The sequence below is a fragment of the Sminthopsis crassicaudata genome, chromosome 2, assembly GCF_048593235.1.
Source record: "Sminthopsis crassicaudata isolate SCR6 chromosome 2, ASM4859323v1, whole genome shotgun sequence".
Taxonomy (NCBI): domain Eukaryota; kingdom Metazoa; phylum Chordata; class Mammalia; order Dasyuromorphia; family Dasyuridae; genus Sminthopsis; species Sminthopsis crassicaudata.
In genome coordinates, this window is record NC_133618.1 from 216742392 (window position 1) to 216759022 (window position 16631).

General features: G+C 36.5%; 1 protein-coding gene across 1 annotated transcript in view; it reads left to right on the forward strand.

Annotated features, from left to right (window-relative positions):
• Positions 1-16631, forward strand: part of PLCG2 (phospholipase C gamma 2) — a 152701-nt gene that overhangs the window by 101713 nt on the left and 34357 nt on the right. The window contains exons 15-21 of the mRNA XM_074288225.1: positions 4647-4751; positions 5346-5435; positions 6686-6861; positions 9692-9892; positions 10993-11112; positions 14073-14253; positions 16333-16401. Coding sequence (XP_074144326.1) covers positions 4647-4751; positions 5346-5435; positions 6686-6861; positions 9692-9892; positions 10993-11112; positions 14073-14253; positions 16333-16401 — 942 coding nt within the window. The remainder of the gene's footprint in view (positions 1-4646; positions 4752-5345; positions 5436-6685; positions 6862-9691; positions 9893-10992; positions 11113-14072; positions 14254-16332; positions 16402-16631) is intronic.

Genomic DNA, 16631 nt, shown 5'->3' on the forward strand with positions numbered 1-16631 from the left:
AAAAATCACATTAAGAATTTGGATCTTCAAAGTCCCTTCTAGCTTGAACATTCTGTGATTTACACAAGATAAAGAGGTTTTAGCAAGACCGTGCATTTCTACTCATGAAATCCTAGTAAAGAAAGTAAAGAAATAATCAGAATGCATTATCAAGAAGGAGGAAGATTATATTGGGGATTCTTTTTTTCATTTCTTATTCTTTTTGACCTACAAAATCTGACATTATTTATCACTGTGTCTCCAGGATACTCTCTCCTCTCTTAGCTTTTCCTGACATGGGCTTTTCCTGTTTTTTTTTTTTTTTTTTTTTTAATTTAAAAAATTTTAAATCTTTCTGGTTGGATAATCATTTGTGGCTTACTCCTGATAAGTGTCCTGCAAAGGCTTGTCCTGGTTGAAGAATCTTCTCTTTTTGCTTTGCATTTTTTTCTGTTGGTGATCTCATCAGTTTTCATGAATTCACTTATATCTCTATACAAATAAATCCCAGATCTTTATATCTAGCCCTAGTTCCTCTTTAAGATCCAGGCCTCTATCACTTATAAGCATATTGGATATCTTGATCTTAATGTCATAGGCATCTCAAACTCAACATGACTCAAAGAGATACCATTATCTTTCCCCCAAAATCCATCATTCTTTGATTCAAAAAGTACCCATGGCTCAGTATCATGCCTACCTCCTAAATCCAGTCAATGAGTCATACTATCATTCCTCTGTCCTTTTTTCTCCATTCACATGGCCACCAACCTAGTTCAGGTCTTCATTATCTCTTACCTGGACTATTAGCATTGTCTCATAATTGATCTCTTTGCATTTAGTCTCTGCCTTTTCAATCCACTTTCTACCCAGTTCCCAAGTACATCACTTCTCTAAACAGTAACTTCCTGGGGCTTCCTATTACCTCAAGGATGAGCTAAATGTTTGGCATTTAAAGCTGTTCACAATTGGTTCCAACTCTATTTCCAGATAGTTTTCATGTTGTTTCCCCTCAGATGCTGTATATTCCAGCCAAATTTATTTATTTGTTCTTATTTGCTTTTCTTTTTGTATAATGTTTCACCTCTTACTTCTATACCTTTGCTTACTCTGTCCGTATCTAGAAAGTATTACTTTTTCCCTTAACCTCCCAGATTCCTTAGCTTCTTTCAAGGTTTAAGGGCTACCTCCTCCATGAGGTTTCATGTCATCTACTGAAATGACTTGCATTTATTTGGTGTGAACTTATTGGTGAACATGTTATTTCCTCCTATTAGAAAATAAGCTCTTTGATGGCGACTGTTTCCTTAGCACTTAGCATATTGTTTGTATATAGTAGGCACTTAATAGAAAGTTGTGGATATTGAATGTGGCTGAGAACATAGTATTCTCACCTTTTGGGGGAAATGATGGTGTTTATTGCTTGTTTTTTCCCTCATTCTCATATTTTTTTTTCCCTTTTGATGTGATTTTTTTCTTGAACATGACAAATATAGAAATAAATTTAGAAGAATTGTATATATTTAATCTTTAGTGAATTGCTTGCAGTCTAGGGAAGGGAGAGGGAGGAAAAAAGAGGGAGAAAAATTTGGAACACAATATTTTTCAAAGGTGAATGCTGAAAATAATCTTTGCATGTATTTGGAAATATAAAAAGCTTTCATCAAAAAACCCCAGAATTTGCTTTTGATTTGGGAGAAAAGAGAAAGTCCCTTTCAACCCTAAAATCTGAAGTGTGATAATTCATCAGTTTTCCATTCCTCAAAAGATAATGGAAGGGAAACTATGATTTTGAACCTGGACTGAAATTTTAAAAGTCAAATTGGCTATTGAAATAGAATACATAGGACTTTTGGGAAGTATGACCATTTCATCTTAGAATTTAATTCTATGAAAAGGCACTTTAATACACTATTCATGGAGTAGTGAATCAGAATAGCCATTCTGGAAAATAATTCCTGTTGGAATTATGCCAACCAGATCACTAAATTGTGATCTAGCAATTCCACTACTAGATCTATATCCTAAAGATTTCAATGAAAGAAGAAAAAAAAACTCTTTTATACAAAAATATTTATAGCAGCAAAGAACTGGAAACTAAGGAGGTATCCATAAACTGGGGAATGGCTAAGCAAATTATAGTATATGGCTATAGTAAAATGATATTGAGAAATAATTTTTTTAATCGATGTGGATTGAAGTAAGTAAAACAAGGAAAACGATTTATAGAATAAATCAGTCAGCATTTATTAAATACCAACTTTATGCCAGGCACTGAGGATATAAGTACAAAGAATAAAAAACAAAACAAAACAAAAAAAAAACCCTATTTGCAATGAGCTTATGATATATTGGGTAGGTATAATAAATATATTAAAATATATGCAACATAAATAGGAAGTTTCCATGTATATCTAAATATATAGATGTCTGTCTATTATATATACATATATATATATACATACATATAAGCCTAAATAAATACCTATGCATATCTAGATATTTATAACTATGTATTTGTGGATATCTATATCTATCTATCTGTTTTGTACTCTTTAGTCTGATTTTTTCATTCCCTCATAGACTAAACTGTCCATGGGGTTTTCTTGGCTAAGATTCTGGAGTAGTTTCATACTTTCTTCTCCAGTGGATTAAGGAAAAAAGAGGTAATAAGTGACTTGCTCAGGATGATCCAGTTAGTAAGTATCTGAGACTGAAATTGAACTAATATCCTCTTGCTTCCAATCCTAGCATTCTATTCCATGAGCCATCCAAGGACAGTCAAGTGACTTGTCCAAGATCACACAGTTAGTAAGTAGTTGAGATCAGATTTGAACTCAGGAATAGTGAAGGAGTGGGCTATGGGACTTAAAGGTGTTGGGAAAATGGGGGAGAAGGGAGTTTGAGGGAACATCTACATGGATATCAACATCCCCTAGTATAAGGACAGGAATCGGGAAAGAGAAGAAGATGATGAACCAAGTGCTAAAGACTTTTAAAATAGGGAGAGAATAGGTACTTTGAGGGTGAGTATACTGATTTTAATTGGGTAGACTTCAAAGAGGAGAAGTTACTGAGTAAAAAACAAGGAGAGAATGTGGAAGTGATAGTGAGGAGCAAAAAATGTTTTTTCTTCCTCTCCAAAACCAATATGATACATTTGTTAAAAACAAACAAAAAAAAAAAGACCTGATTTGTAAACATTTATAAAAGAAAACTTTGATCATTAAGAACCAGCATAATCAAGAACAACTCATGCTAAACTGACCTTCCTTTTTTTAAAGCAGTTTTTTTGATAAACTGGTAAATAAGGATTATGCTATAGCTCTAGTTTATCTAGACTTCAGCAACATTTAAGACAAAATCTATCTAGAGATAGGGAGACAATGGATTTGGACCTAGTTAGTCGATTGGATGCAGAGTTGCCATTAATACATCAATGTCTGCTTGGAAGGAGGGACATTAGTTAGAGGTGTATTCTTAACTCTGAGTAGTTTATAATTTTTGTCAGTGAGTCAGATGAAGTCTTGGAAGCCATGCTGATTCTATTTGTAGAGGAAACAAAACTGGGAAAGATAGTTAATATTCTGAATAATAATAGAATTTATATAATCTTTTAATGTTTGCAAAGTGCTTTACATATTTTATTTCATTTGATACTCACAATGATTTTGTGAGGTAGGTGTTATTATTATTCCTCTTTTGTAGATGAGGAAACTAAGGCTGACATATTACTTGATCAAAAGCTGACTTGATCAAAATCATACAGTTAGTGAATGTCTTAGGCAAGGTTTAGATTCAGGTCTTTCTGATTCCAGAGGTCTAGCACTCTTTCCATTGCATCACTAATTCCCTTATGACCAGTAGGCCATAAGATGATACTGTTCCTCCCAGAATCCAACTGGGAAGAGCACTATGGTAGTAAAATGAAATTTAATCTAGATAAATGCAAATGTTCATATTCAAAAAAATTCAGTGCAAGTGGTCCAAGATTGATAGATATAAGTTCATCTGAAAATGACCTCAGTGTTTCAGTGGATTGCCAGGTAATGTCAGGTAATAGTGTGTCTCAGCCAAAAAAAGGTAATGTAATCCTAAGATGCATTAAAAGCAGTACAATGTCTTAGGCTGGAGAGCTAATGGTTCTGCTGTATCCTGCCCATCCTGTCTGTTTACATCTAGAGTACTATGTTCAATATATGTCAATATTTTCCTTTGTTTTTGTTTTTATGTTGCTCCATGTATGTATTCTTTTTTTTTTCTTTCTTTTTTCTTTTTCTTTTTTTTTTTTTTTTTTGTTTTTTTTTTTTTTGTTGAGGCAATTGGGGTTAAGTGACTTGCCCAGGGTCACACAGCTAGGAAGTGTTAAGTGTCTGAGGTCAAATTTGAACTCAGGCCCTCCTGACTTCAGGGCCGGTGCTCTCCACTGTTATACCTAGCTACCCTCCATGTATGTATTCTTATGGTGTGGGAAAGGGATAAGTTTGGTGGTCTTCTCAAGCATTTTATTTGCTCCCCTTGGGCAGTAGAAGTCCTTTGTTCTTTTTGCATCCTTCTTAGAATCCAAAAGAGTCTTTGCAGTTGGCATCTTGATAATAATTCTTTATTTACTGACTGATAGTGAAGAGAAGTTCCAAGGGAGAAACCTTCAGTGTATTTCATTTTAGCACAAGAAGCTGGGTCCCAGAGGAGATGTGGACATCAACATTGAAGACAGAAAAGAGGAAAAAAAACAGCAAGGGGAACTTTACATGTGGGACACCATTGATCAGGTAAGACCCAGTCGTGCAAGTCTGAATGCCGCTCCCCATGGTGCTGAAAATGTTATTGGCAGGCACAAGCAGGAGGGCTTTCAGACTAAAAGAACGTATGGGATACCATTGATCAGGTATGGCTTATGTCATACAAGTCTGAATGTTGCTCCCCATGGTACTGAAAATGTTATTGGCAGGTCCAAGCAGGAGGGCTTTAGAACAAGAAGAAATGAAAAAAAAAAAAAAAAAAGCTTCTCTTTCTTTTCCATAACTGCATTATTTCATTATTTCCTTTATGGCTGTTAGAAACCTGAAGGAAGAGCAGAGGTCTGAAAGTTATGTAGTCACAAAATGCAGGGCAAGGGCATTCAGTCTGGGTGCTGGAAGCATCTGGATAAGAGGATTATGCCCATGTTATAGAAAGAATAGCAAGGAGGAGATGATAAGCATGGGGAAATGAGAATGCTTTCATCTTCAGAATTTTTAGGAAAAAAATTATGGAAGACATTTTTGCATGAGCAATGTCCATGGAAGAATCTTCCAGCTCCTGTTGTCATACTGACTTGGGTTACTCACTTAAGAAGGCTAACTAATATGGGTCTTGTGTTGTAGAAGTGGTATCGCCACTATTGTGCCATAGCTGATGAGAAGTTGTCCTTCAGTGATGTTATAGAGCAGAATATGGAGGAAGACTCAGCAAAGGTATGGAAAAGGGCAGATTTTCCTATAAACTTGATTAAGGAAGGAGGTCCTTTTTTCTACTTCTTTTCCTGCTCCCTCTTTATTCTGTCTGGGTAGTTTGGTGCCACAGTGGATAGAGCTCAGGACCTGAATTCAAATTCAGCCTCAGGAACTCATTAATTGTGTGACCTTGGGCAAGTCACTTAACCTTTTTGCCTCAGTTTCCTTATCTGCAAAATGGGGATAATAATGGCACTTACCTCCTGGGGTAAGATTAAATGAGAGAAAGCACTTAACAGAGTGCCTGGCATATAGTAAACACTATATAATAACTATATAACAACTAACATATATTGGTTATTATTATTATTATTATTACTGTTATTATTTTTGTGTTCCTTGAGGGCAGTGAAGATAGACTTCTGAGTGTCAACACTGAGGAGCTCAGTATCACAAATGGTGGACAGGGGGGTCACCAAAGAGTCCCAGCAGCATTTTGGACAATGTCATTGCTCTTGTCTTTCTTTCTTATTTCACAAGCTTTTCAAGCAAAACCAGATTCTTATTTTTACACTTAAGGCTTGAATAGCCTTTCTCCTGCTTTGCTGGACTTCCCATTATTGTCACTAGGTGGGGGTGTCCTCATGGTGAATTAAATAAAGCATTCTGCTTATACTTACTATTGTAGTCCCCACTCTTTCCAGCCCAGGCGATTGTGATAACTAAGCCACTATTTATGCCCCAGGATTATGTTTCATGAGTTTCCAACCCCATAACAAGGGACTTGACTATGTACTACGGGAGATCCCAAAGGTCCTGTTCATTCAGGCAGAACTTCAACTATGTGTCCAGTCAGGATTCAGCCCTGGGGCCTGTTAGAGTGAGCACAGCTTGTATTTATTGATTTACTTTGACTTTAATTAAAAATGGTACATTGAGTCAAGAGATGCAGGTAGCAATAGCTCTGGGGGAAAGGTCGGTTTGTTTGGCTGTCAGGCTCTATTCCTAGAGCCAGACAGCACAGAGAGAGCAAAAACAAGCATATTTGTGTCCAGGCTGCATCAACCACATGGGGCCTTAGGAAGGCAGCTGGGTCTCAGCCATTAGGTGATAGACAGACTAAATAGGCATTTAACAGACAACAAAGGGTCCAAGCATAGCACCTTTCCAAGGTAAGACTGTGGAGGTGACTGTCATGTCCCCCTGTTGGAATTTCCTAAAAAGTTCTCTGACCTGGCAGCTACTGTAACTTGACCTCCCTTTGTAACTAGGATGTAGCACAGACTGACCTGCATTTTGGTGAGAAGTGGTTTCATAAAAGAATGGAGAAGAGGACGAGTGCTGAGAAATTACTGCAAGAATATTGTGCTGAAACCGGGGGAAAGGATGGAACCTTCTTAGTCCGTGAAAGTGAGACTTTCCCCAATGACTACACATTGTCCTTCTGGTAATTTCATTCTCTTTATTCATTTAGCCGATATTCTTTAAACCTTTTCTCTGTGCAATGTCAAGTTTAGGCTAGGGTCTGCTGGGGGTAGAGAGATGAAATAAGAGGTGCTTTCTGCTTTCCAGGAATTTAAGATATAGTTGAATTTATTTTCTTTGGGAATTTGAATAACTGCAGGGCCATAATTATCCCATAAGGCAGCATGTATAGTGAGTAAAGAGCTGGCTTCAGAGTCAATGAGCACTTGATTTCAAGTCCATCCCTGATACATATTGTCTTTGTGACTGGGCAAATCACTTTATTTTTTAGTATCTGGGCAACTTTCTTGTTTAAGTAGTAGAGCAGTTGCAGGTTTAAAGAGGTTTCTTCACTGGAAATTTCATGCATTAATGAAATCACAGGTACACTTAAATAAAAATAAAACCACTACATTTTTTTTAGCTCCCTGTTTCAATAGTCCATTGAGTCAGCACTGCCAAATAAAGTTTTTGAAATCACTTTCCTTGTCTGTCATCACTACATTTTCTACCAGAATCTTAGCCAGTAGTCAGAATAACAAAATCAACGCAGTCCTGCCTTTATTTCTGGCAGTCCTCCTCAGTTGCAGTCTTGAGGAATGAGCAAACTGCATCTAAAAGTGAGGTTTTTACTATATTCCCCTGACTAAAGCTATGGAAATGAAAAGTGGAATTTTGCTTTTGTACATAAGTCAAATTTTCTTTGATCATAAGATCAAAAAAGATCATAAGATCTCTGAATTTTGCAGAATTATTCAGTTCATTTCAGCAAACATTTATTAAAGGCCTACTATACATGTGGTGCTGGAGTAGATGCTGGAACTACAAAAGACAAGAATTTAAAAAGTTTCTATTGTTACGATTTCTTGGAGGATGTGACATGTCCATAGATAAAGTAAATCTGACATTGAGAAGGGAGAAAGCCTGCTCAGAAAACTTAGTATCTAATCAGGTGGAAGTCTGGATGTCCTTGGATATTGGTTTTGAATCTGGAAAATAAATAAGGCCTGGTCCTCAAAGGCAAGATTATTTCATTTTGTTTGGTAGATAAAATAACCAGGCTATCACTAGTTGTTCTATTTTGTCACTTAGCTGACTCTGGAGGAGAGAGTGAGTTTGATGACTTTGCACATCTCTGACTTACTTAAATGCAATTCCTTTGCAAATCAAGAAATCCTCCTCCTGATGCCATTAGTCCTCTTCGAGAATGAAGAACAAACAACAACAGATAAAATGAGAAGTACGAGGAAACACTAGGACAGTTAACACAGGTGTATCAGGCTTCCTCAGGCAGCTCCTCATAGAAGTTGTTTATCCTTTGTCTAGAAGAAGACCATGATATCAGAGAGGAGAGTCAGATCCTCTTAGACAACAACAGTAGGTCCATAGTTTTTACTGTTGTATGGTCTTATCTCAACTAATATGAATACTGCTATAAAGAAAGATTTCTTGTTCATGCTTTCATATATTATTTTTTTCTTATTCATTCATTCATTTTAGGATTGAATCTATAATTTCATTGGTTTAGGGAATTCTCAGAGAAAAAAATAATCTCCCAAAGCAAGTTAGCACTTGCTCTGCAACTTATAATTTAGGAGAGTTGCCAATGCAGTTATATTTGCATAGCTAGATGCATACATACATACATATACTACATATATCTAGATATATATCTACATACATACATACATATATATCTACATACACATACATATATAATCAGGATGGTTAACTTTCTTAATGTTATTGACAATTTGGTGAAGCTGATGAATCTGTTCTCAGGATACTATTATTGAATGCATAAAACAAAATACATAAAAACAAATTACATTGAAATGTAGTTATCAGAATTTTTTGAAAAATCCATGGGTCCCAGGTTCAGAACACTGAGTATTTGTGCCTATCTATATGTGTACATATACATATATATGTATGTTCTATGTAAGTGTATATATAGGGGCTGCTAGGTGACATACTGGATACAGCAGAGTCTGTAGTCAGGAAGATCTGAGTTTAAATATGGCCTCAGATATCTGCTAGCTCTGCAACTCTGGGTAAGTTGCTTGACCCTATTTGCCTCAGTTTCCTCATCTGTAAATATGATCCAGAGCAGGAAACAGCCAACTACTACAGTATTTTTGCCAAGAAAATCCTAAATGAGGTCACAAAGACTTGGACATGACTGAAGTAACTGAACAACAATAGCTGTAGATGTGTACATATATTTGCATACATACATATATAAATAGGAAACAGCAGGGCATAGTAGATCAGTGCTTTGAAGTAAGGAAGATCTGGGTGCAAATTCCATCTTGCTAGCTTTGTGACCTTGAGCAAGTCATTTTGCCACTGTGTCTTAGCTAACTTCTTACTTAATATACTGCCATAGATAAGTTGGAAAACTTTGATGGAAAGAGTTCCCACACTAGGAATTCTTTCATGGTGATGAAATTATTCACTCAGTTATTAAAGCACTTATGTACTTGGTAAGTCATTCTCTCAGGGGAATCAACATGTACAAATAGATATTTATACATGTGTGTGTGTGTGTGTGTGTAAAAACAGAGTTGCAGAGGGACAAAATGTAATTTCAATTGGAGGAGTAAGAAAGCACACTGATACATGCATATAAGCAGAAATGTACATACACATCCTGTGGTCTGCATCTGGGAAGTGCTCAGAGCTTTGTTCTTTTACCTATTAAGTACCATACCTAAATTTATTTTTTTTTTCAAAAATAAGTTTTCCTTTTTAGATGGAAAGGCAGCCTTGAAAGTGATGTGGTCTGACAAATATATCCCTTCCCTTTTCAGGAGATCAGGCAGAGTCCAGCACTGTCGAATACGGTCGACTCCTGAGGGAGGGGCCATGAAGTATTATTTGACTGACAACCTCATGTTCAACAGCATCTATGACTTGATTCAACACTACCGAGAAGCCCACCTAAGATGTGCTGAATTTGAACTTCGTCTGACAGACCCAGTGCCCAATCCCAATCCTCATGAATCAAAAGCGTATGTCTGGCTATGTGCTCTGCCTGTATGCTCAGAAGCATGTGTGCTCTGTGGGCTTTCCATGTTGGGCTTAGTTATAGCCTCTTTAGGTGGCGGAGGCCCAGAAATGTTTGCATGCAGACATCTCATCCCATTTATAAACAGATATAGGGTGTAGAAAGAAATACATAAAATTCTCTGACTCAGAGAGTAAGACAAATGTCAGTGGGACCCAGAAGGCTCAATACTGGGTCATCCCAGGCTCTCCAAGAGCCTTTATTTCTCCTTTAAATTCACACAGAGGAGCCTAATGCTCTCTTAGCATCTATCTAATGGTTTCCAAATGCTTTACTTTTTTCTCTGTCAGACAAAACAACATGGGGTTTGTTTTCCAGAGGTTAATTATTACAAGGAAACATTTCCTGTTAACAAGAGTTCCTTGCTCTTCTTTCTAAAAATGAAAAAACTCAAAGTCCTTGTGTTAGTTTTTATTTGTACATTGAACCAAAGATGGGTCCTTTCTGAAGTTGAGAATGGAGAAAAATTAATCTCAAAGAAAGAGTCATTCTTCTAAAACTGAAGCTATTAAGCAGTTCATGTTAGATGATCCTTCTTGTTTTAAAAATTATTCATGCATTCCCTTGTGTATTTTTTTTGCCTTTTTTTTGCTTTTCTTTTTTAAATACACATACATACACACGAACATACACATACATGAACACACACATACATACACATGCATGAAAACAATCATGTCTGGCTGTATCCTTTGACTCATGTTTTTCAGGACAGAAGCCGCAGCTAATGTGCCATTCTGTGATAACCAGCATGGCAGTTCTGGACTGTATTGTTTTGTAACGATAAGCTGATTTATTCCGTGTTGCTTTAAGCAGACAAGCCATGCTGATGTTTTACCCAAGAATTTGATATGTTGCTGTATTCTTTTCCCTAAACTGCTGTCATGTGAGGGAAGATGGGGAAATCTAATACATAATTTATATGGTAATTTCTGAGACTATAATTTAGGAAACACCAGTTACTCTGGCTGACTGGCAAGTTGACAAGCTTTAGAATCTCTCGTCTATCTTTCTCCTCCACCCGCCCCTAATGCCATGCTGTAGTTGGTACTATGATAGCCTGAGCAGAGGAGAAGCTGAAGACATGTTGATGAGAATTCCCCGAGATGGAGCCTTCCTGATTAGGAAAAGAGAAGGGGGAGATGCATACGCCATTACTTTCAGGTAAGTCTACAGACAAACTTATATATAGGGAACAACTCATTGGGAGGTTAAGTGAGCAAAAGTCCTAGAGTCTTCTGGCTGTCATTAAATATGACTTATATCTTCAGTGGATCCCCCTTGGCTTTCTTGGACTCTTGATGAAAAGAAAGAGTTTTTATGAAGTCTTTCCCACGAAAAACCACCAAACTTTGTAGGTGATTCTCCCCATAATTCTTTTAGATCAGAGAATCTTTCTTTCCCATTGGTATGTTCTAACTTATGTTGAAGAAAGAATAAATTTTAAGGTTCTCTGGCCTCTGACAGCCAGAATCCCTCAACTTCTGACACAGGCACTCTTCAGAAAATAAGGAAAGATTCAGGAAGTATTTTGTTCCTCACTGACAAACCCTTTGGTATAGTGTACTATGAGCCTAAAATCTCAAGCTGCTTATGACATAGTTATTAGTTATAAAATTTTACTTAGGGGAACATAGAACATGAATAAACACAAAAATAAACATTCAAGACAAGCCATTTTTGTAACAGAAGTCTTCAAAATGTACACTGTTCTTCCTCAGAGTAATTTCAACTGACTCCCTTGCTCTCCCTTCACATTTTACATTACATGGATCAACCCAATAGCCCAAAGGTTTGGGTTTTCCCTGTTTTTCTTTGCTGTCTACTGGGAGCTTCTCACTGGGAGAGAAGATTAGAGAGAGATTAGAAGATTAAAGTTAGATAGATATGGAGATAGAGAAGATTAGAAGAGAGATGATTACATAGTTTGATAATATACAATTGCATCTTTGTTATTTAGAAGCTTATTATCTGACAGTTCAATGATTCATAGCACAATCGAAAGTGAGATCACACAGTTAATGGTAATGGTAACCCCAAAGCCTGATATGTAACTACTGTGCCTCTTTAATTCTCAAAGAAAGAGAAAAATCATTGGCATGTCTCAGAGTACTTTATTGTATTTTGATTCTCTAGAAATGGGGAACTTCAGTGTATGGTCTTTGTTGTAATTCCTTATTATTCAGGACTCTCCCATCCCCCATGATATAGAGGAGCTGAGCTCACTGTTGTTGCCTTTTAGGAACTGTTGGGATATAGGGTCTTTGGTTAGATCCTTTTGAGTTCTCTGGAGGCTTGGAAAGAAGAGGTGTTACAAAGTGATTCCTGAGTAATAAATACCATTTTTTTTTTTTTTTTACCACATGATCTTAGAAATATGGTCTTCTCTCCAATTGAATACATCATAGCCCATCCACTCCTTTTCATTCATTTGCAGTCCATGTTTTCCCACAAAAGTACCAAGGATGATCTATCCAATGTACTGGAGCCCTTCCTCTAGGTCTTTTTAGAATGTCATAAACAACAATGCAACATTCAGTTTGTACTTCTGATTTTCCTTTGTTTTCATTTATATGAATGGCCCATTTTCTTCAATACTCATATATTCTCTTGGTTGATATCCTTTTTGTAGCACATCAGAATGTGCTGCATTTTGCTTACCCCCTTTGGGTTACACATGATTCTGATTCTCCAGAGGTTGTTTTGATCCCATGATTTGTAACTATATAAGAGTACACTGGAATCAAAAAGAGTTTTTTTCATTAGAGATCTGCTTGGGATTATTGAAATCACTATATGATTTCCCAGAAGAAATCCAACTCACTGTCTTCCTTCTTGCTAGAAGGATTGGTTAGACACAATTTATAGTTAGAAAACACTTTCATGTCCATTATCTCTCATTAGATACAGTGACTTTTTGCTTTTTGATAAAAGTAGGACAAGTGTCATCGTTTCTTTTATTTTATAGACAAAGTAATTTGGACTGATAGAGGTGAACTAATTAGTCTAATGGTAACTCAGCTGACAGAAGTTTTGACCCTTGGAGAATGGGGGGGGGGGGGGGAGGAACAGGAAGGAAACCAGACATTTCAGGATGGTTCTATCCTTCTTTTCTCCCTGTTGCTCTGAAAAGCTATTCAGTAATGTTTCTTAATTTTTAACATGGTGAACTGGACCCTCTTGTATGAAAAACCTAGTAACCTTGTAATCATTGTTTCTATTTTTGAGGTTAATTTCCCCTCAGAAGACAGATTTTTGTTAACTTTTTTTCTCCTGTTGATGTTGGGTAAAGGAACTGGGAGAAATGAAGTTTGGGAGAAGTTATGTTGGTAGTGTGATATCTCACTTCAAGAAAAATCATGTATAATTTTAATGCCTATTAACTTGATGAAATTCTGAGGCTTGATGTCTCCAGAGACATAGTATGATGTAATGAAGAAAGCCCTGAAGTTAGAAGATGATCTAGTTGACTTATGTTAGCTGTGGAACTAGGGACAAGTTTTTAAAATTTCCTTAGTCCTCTCATCTGTAAAAGGAGTTAATAATATTTACACCATCCTTTAACATTTATTTTTTGCTTTATTATAACTCCTTTTTTCATGTGAATCAAGAATATTTATAGTGATACTATTTTTCTTTCTTTTCTTTTTTAAAAAGAAATTGATAATTTTGATTAGATTTCTTTGGAGTTAACTCACTATTCTGATGAATCACAGATATTAGATTTAAAAGGGACCTTGAAGATCATTTAGTCACCCTACTTTATTTTACAGATGAGAAAACTGAGGTCCATAGAAAAGCTTAAAGGACTTGCCTAGTGTCATACAGCTTAAGTGGCACTCCTGATTTAAACTTAGATCATTCAGCTACAAATCCAGCACTCTTTTTCATGGCCCATTTTACTTCTTACAGAACCATTCTGAGAAAGGCCCAGGAATGCATTTCCTTTTTTTTCTGAGGCCTGGTTTCTTCATGTTAATTCCTCTTGCCCCATGTTTTGCCCTAGAATCTCTGATGAACCACTCCAAGTCTTAAAATATGGTAGAAGGAATGGAGGATGTTTTGGGGAATTATTATGGAAATTATATCTATGCTTGCTTCCATGTGAAATCCTGTCTCTGCAGAGCCAAGGGAAAAGTGAAACACTGCCGGATTAACAAAGATGGACACCACTTTGTGCTGGGGACGTCTGCTTACTTTGAAAGTTTAGTAGAATTGGTCAACTACTATGAAAAGCATGCACTCTACAGGAAAATGAGATTGCGCTACCCTGTGACTCCAGAGCTGCTGGAACGTTACAACACTGTGAGTGATTCTCCTTTCTGGGATTTAGTACAAGAAAAATGTTGTCATCTAACCAAATCTGATAGACTCACTCTGAGTGAGAAGTCTGTTCTGTAAGTCTTTTAAGTCTTGGAGCCAAAAGCCTATGATTGCCAGGTCTTGAACCTGGCATGAAGGTTACTATCAAATTGTTTTGGGTTGCCATCTGCCTACTGCCTTTGCACACATCACAGACTTAGAGCTGGAAGGGATCTTAGAGACTATTTAGAGCAGAGGTATCAAACTCATAACCCTGCCAAGTGAGACCAGAACCAGATGAAAATATAACAGGAAAATATTTTACAAAATAAATAAAAATATAATAAGACTTGTATAGAGTAAATTTTTGGTTTTCTGAATCAACATGCAACTTATCAAGATCTATTTCTATTTGAATTTGATGCCATTGATCCACATAAAATTGCATAAACTTCAGTAAATGAAGAAGGTGAGCCTTTGGAGAAAAGAATGCTATTATTCCCTATGCCCTTGCCTGGCCTGCCCCTGTGCTTGAGAAAGGGAGGCAAATGAAGTCTTTTTTCAACATTAATCTAAACGTTAGTTGTGTTAGTCAAGTCTAGAAAGAGGCATCCTTAAACCCATGAGCTAGGATCATATAACTACTGGAAAATTATGTATCTATTGGCTGAGGGAAGCTACTCATATGGTCCCTTTCCTGGTTCCCTCCCCTTCTTTTCTTCACCATCTTTTCTATGAACCCTTCTTTCTCCCCTAACTCCTTATACTTGATGCAATCTAGATCTAACTGCAAATGCATGTTTCTTTTAAAATTTATTACTCCTTATTCTTTACTGTGTCTCCCTCTACTTGTGCAACTCCATCCTCTGCCCTTCAGAACCTTTTTCTTCTCTCCTGTGACGTGTGAATGAATTGTTTTCACATTTCCTCCTGATATTTCTTACTTTCTCTCTCCTCTCAAAATGGTAGGTAGAGTGTTCTGTGCACATCTTTCCTGTATGAGCTTCTTCTCTAATAATGTCAGGACCTCCTAATTCTTGTAGCTCTGAACTCAGCTTAAAACCCAGATCCCAATCCATACAAGGATGGTTAAAAACAAAAAAAAAGGTTTGTGAAATGAGTTCCTCATTTAGGAAATGTGCACATCACTCTGTGAGATAAATAGTATTAACCTTATCACCTGAGGTGAAACAATGGATAACAGGACAGCTTGGAATAAAGAAGACCAAAAGTTCAAATACAATCTCAAAAGCTTACTAGCTGTGTGCCTTTAGGCAAGTCACTTAATCTCTCTCTGCCTCAGTTTCCTCATTTATAAAATAGAGATCATAAAAACAACTATCTTCCAGGGTTATTATGAAAATCAAACAATGAGATGGTATTTCTAAAATTCTTTGTAAACCTTAAAGCATGATGTTAAAATATTATATAAGTGTCAATTAGTAATGGTAATGGTAGCTAACATTTAAATAGCATTTGCTATGTGCCAAGCACTTTACAAAGCATTTTAGAAATATAAACTCTATATTGTTGTTCAATTGTTTCAGTCATGTTCAGTTTCACTCTTCATGATCCCATTTAGGATTTCTATTACACTGCTTCATAGAGATATAAATGTCTTACATATTTGAAGTTCTGTCTGCCTCTGTTTCCCCTCCTCTCCTTCTCCCTCTCCCTCTCCTTCTCCCTCTCCCTGTCCTTCTCCCTCTCCCTCTCCTTCCCTCCCTCCCTCCCTCCCTCCCTCCATGTATATCTGTGGGCCTCTTTAGTTAAGTTGATGATCATCACTGAATTCTATACTTAACCTTTTTCTGGGCTTTATTGTTTTCCATAAAAAACTGCAAAATTTTCACATGGTCTATTGGATCCAGGAACATCTGTGGTTCCCCTCTTATCTCTACCCATGACTACCTTTTGTGGATCATTAACTCTCTCTCCAGATTCTATATATCCCTTCTGTATTCTCCCAAGAGAGAAGAAGCGACCAGATGGTAATTGCTATTACAATATATGCAACGGATATCAGAAGAGCATAGTGTATCTTTCCATTTTAAAATATTTTCTTGATTTCTTCTTTTCTAGGAAAGAGACATAAATTCACTTTATGATGTCAGGATGTATGTGGATCCCAGTGAAATTAACCCTTCAACGGTACAGTGTTTACTTTTCTGTAATTTAAAAATAAAAGTGTTCCTTATTTAAAATGTTTATGGAGAAAAATAAACATGAGAGAAATGAAATCTAAGTTTTTCCAAAAATGAGATGTCAAACTGTCTATCACATACAATCCCAGTGTAGCTTTGGCTTGCTGAAATCCCAAAGTTTGAGAAGTTTTAGATAAAATGATTTATAGTTAAGTCTTTGTAATTTGGATGTACTAG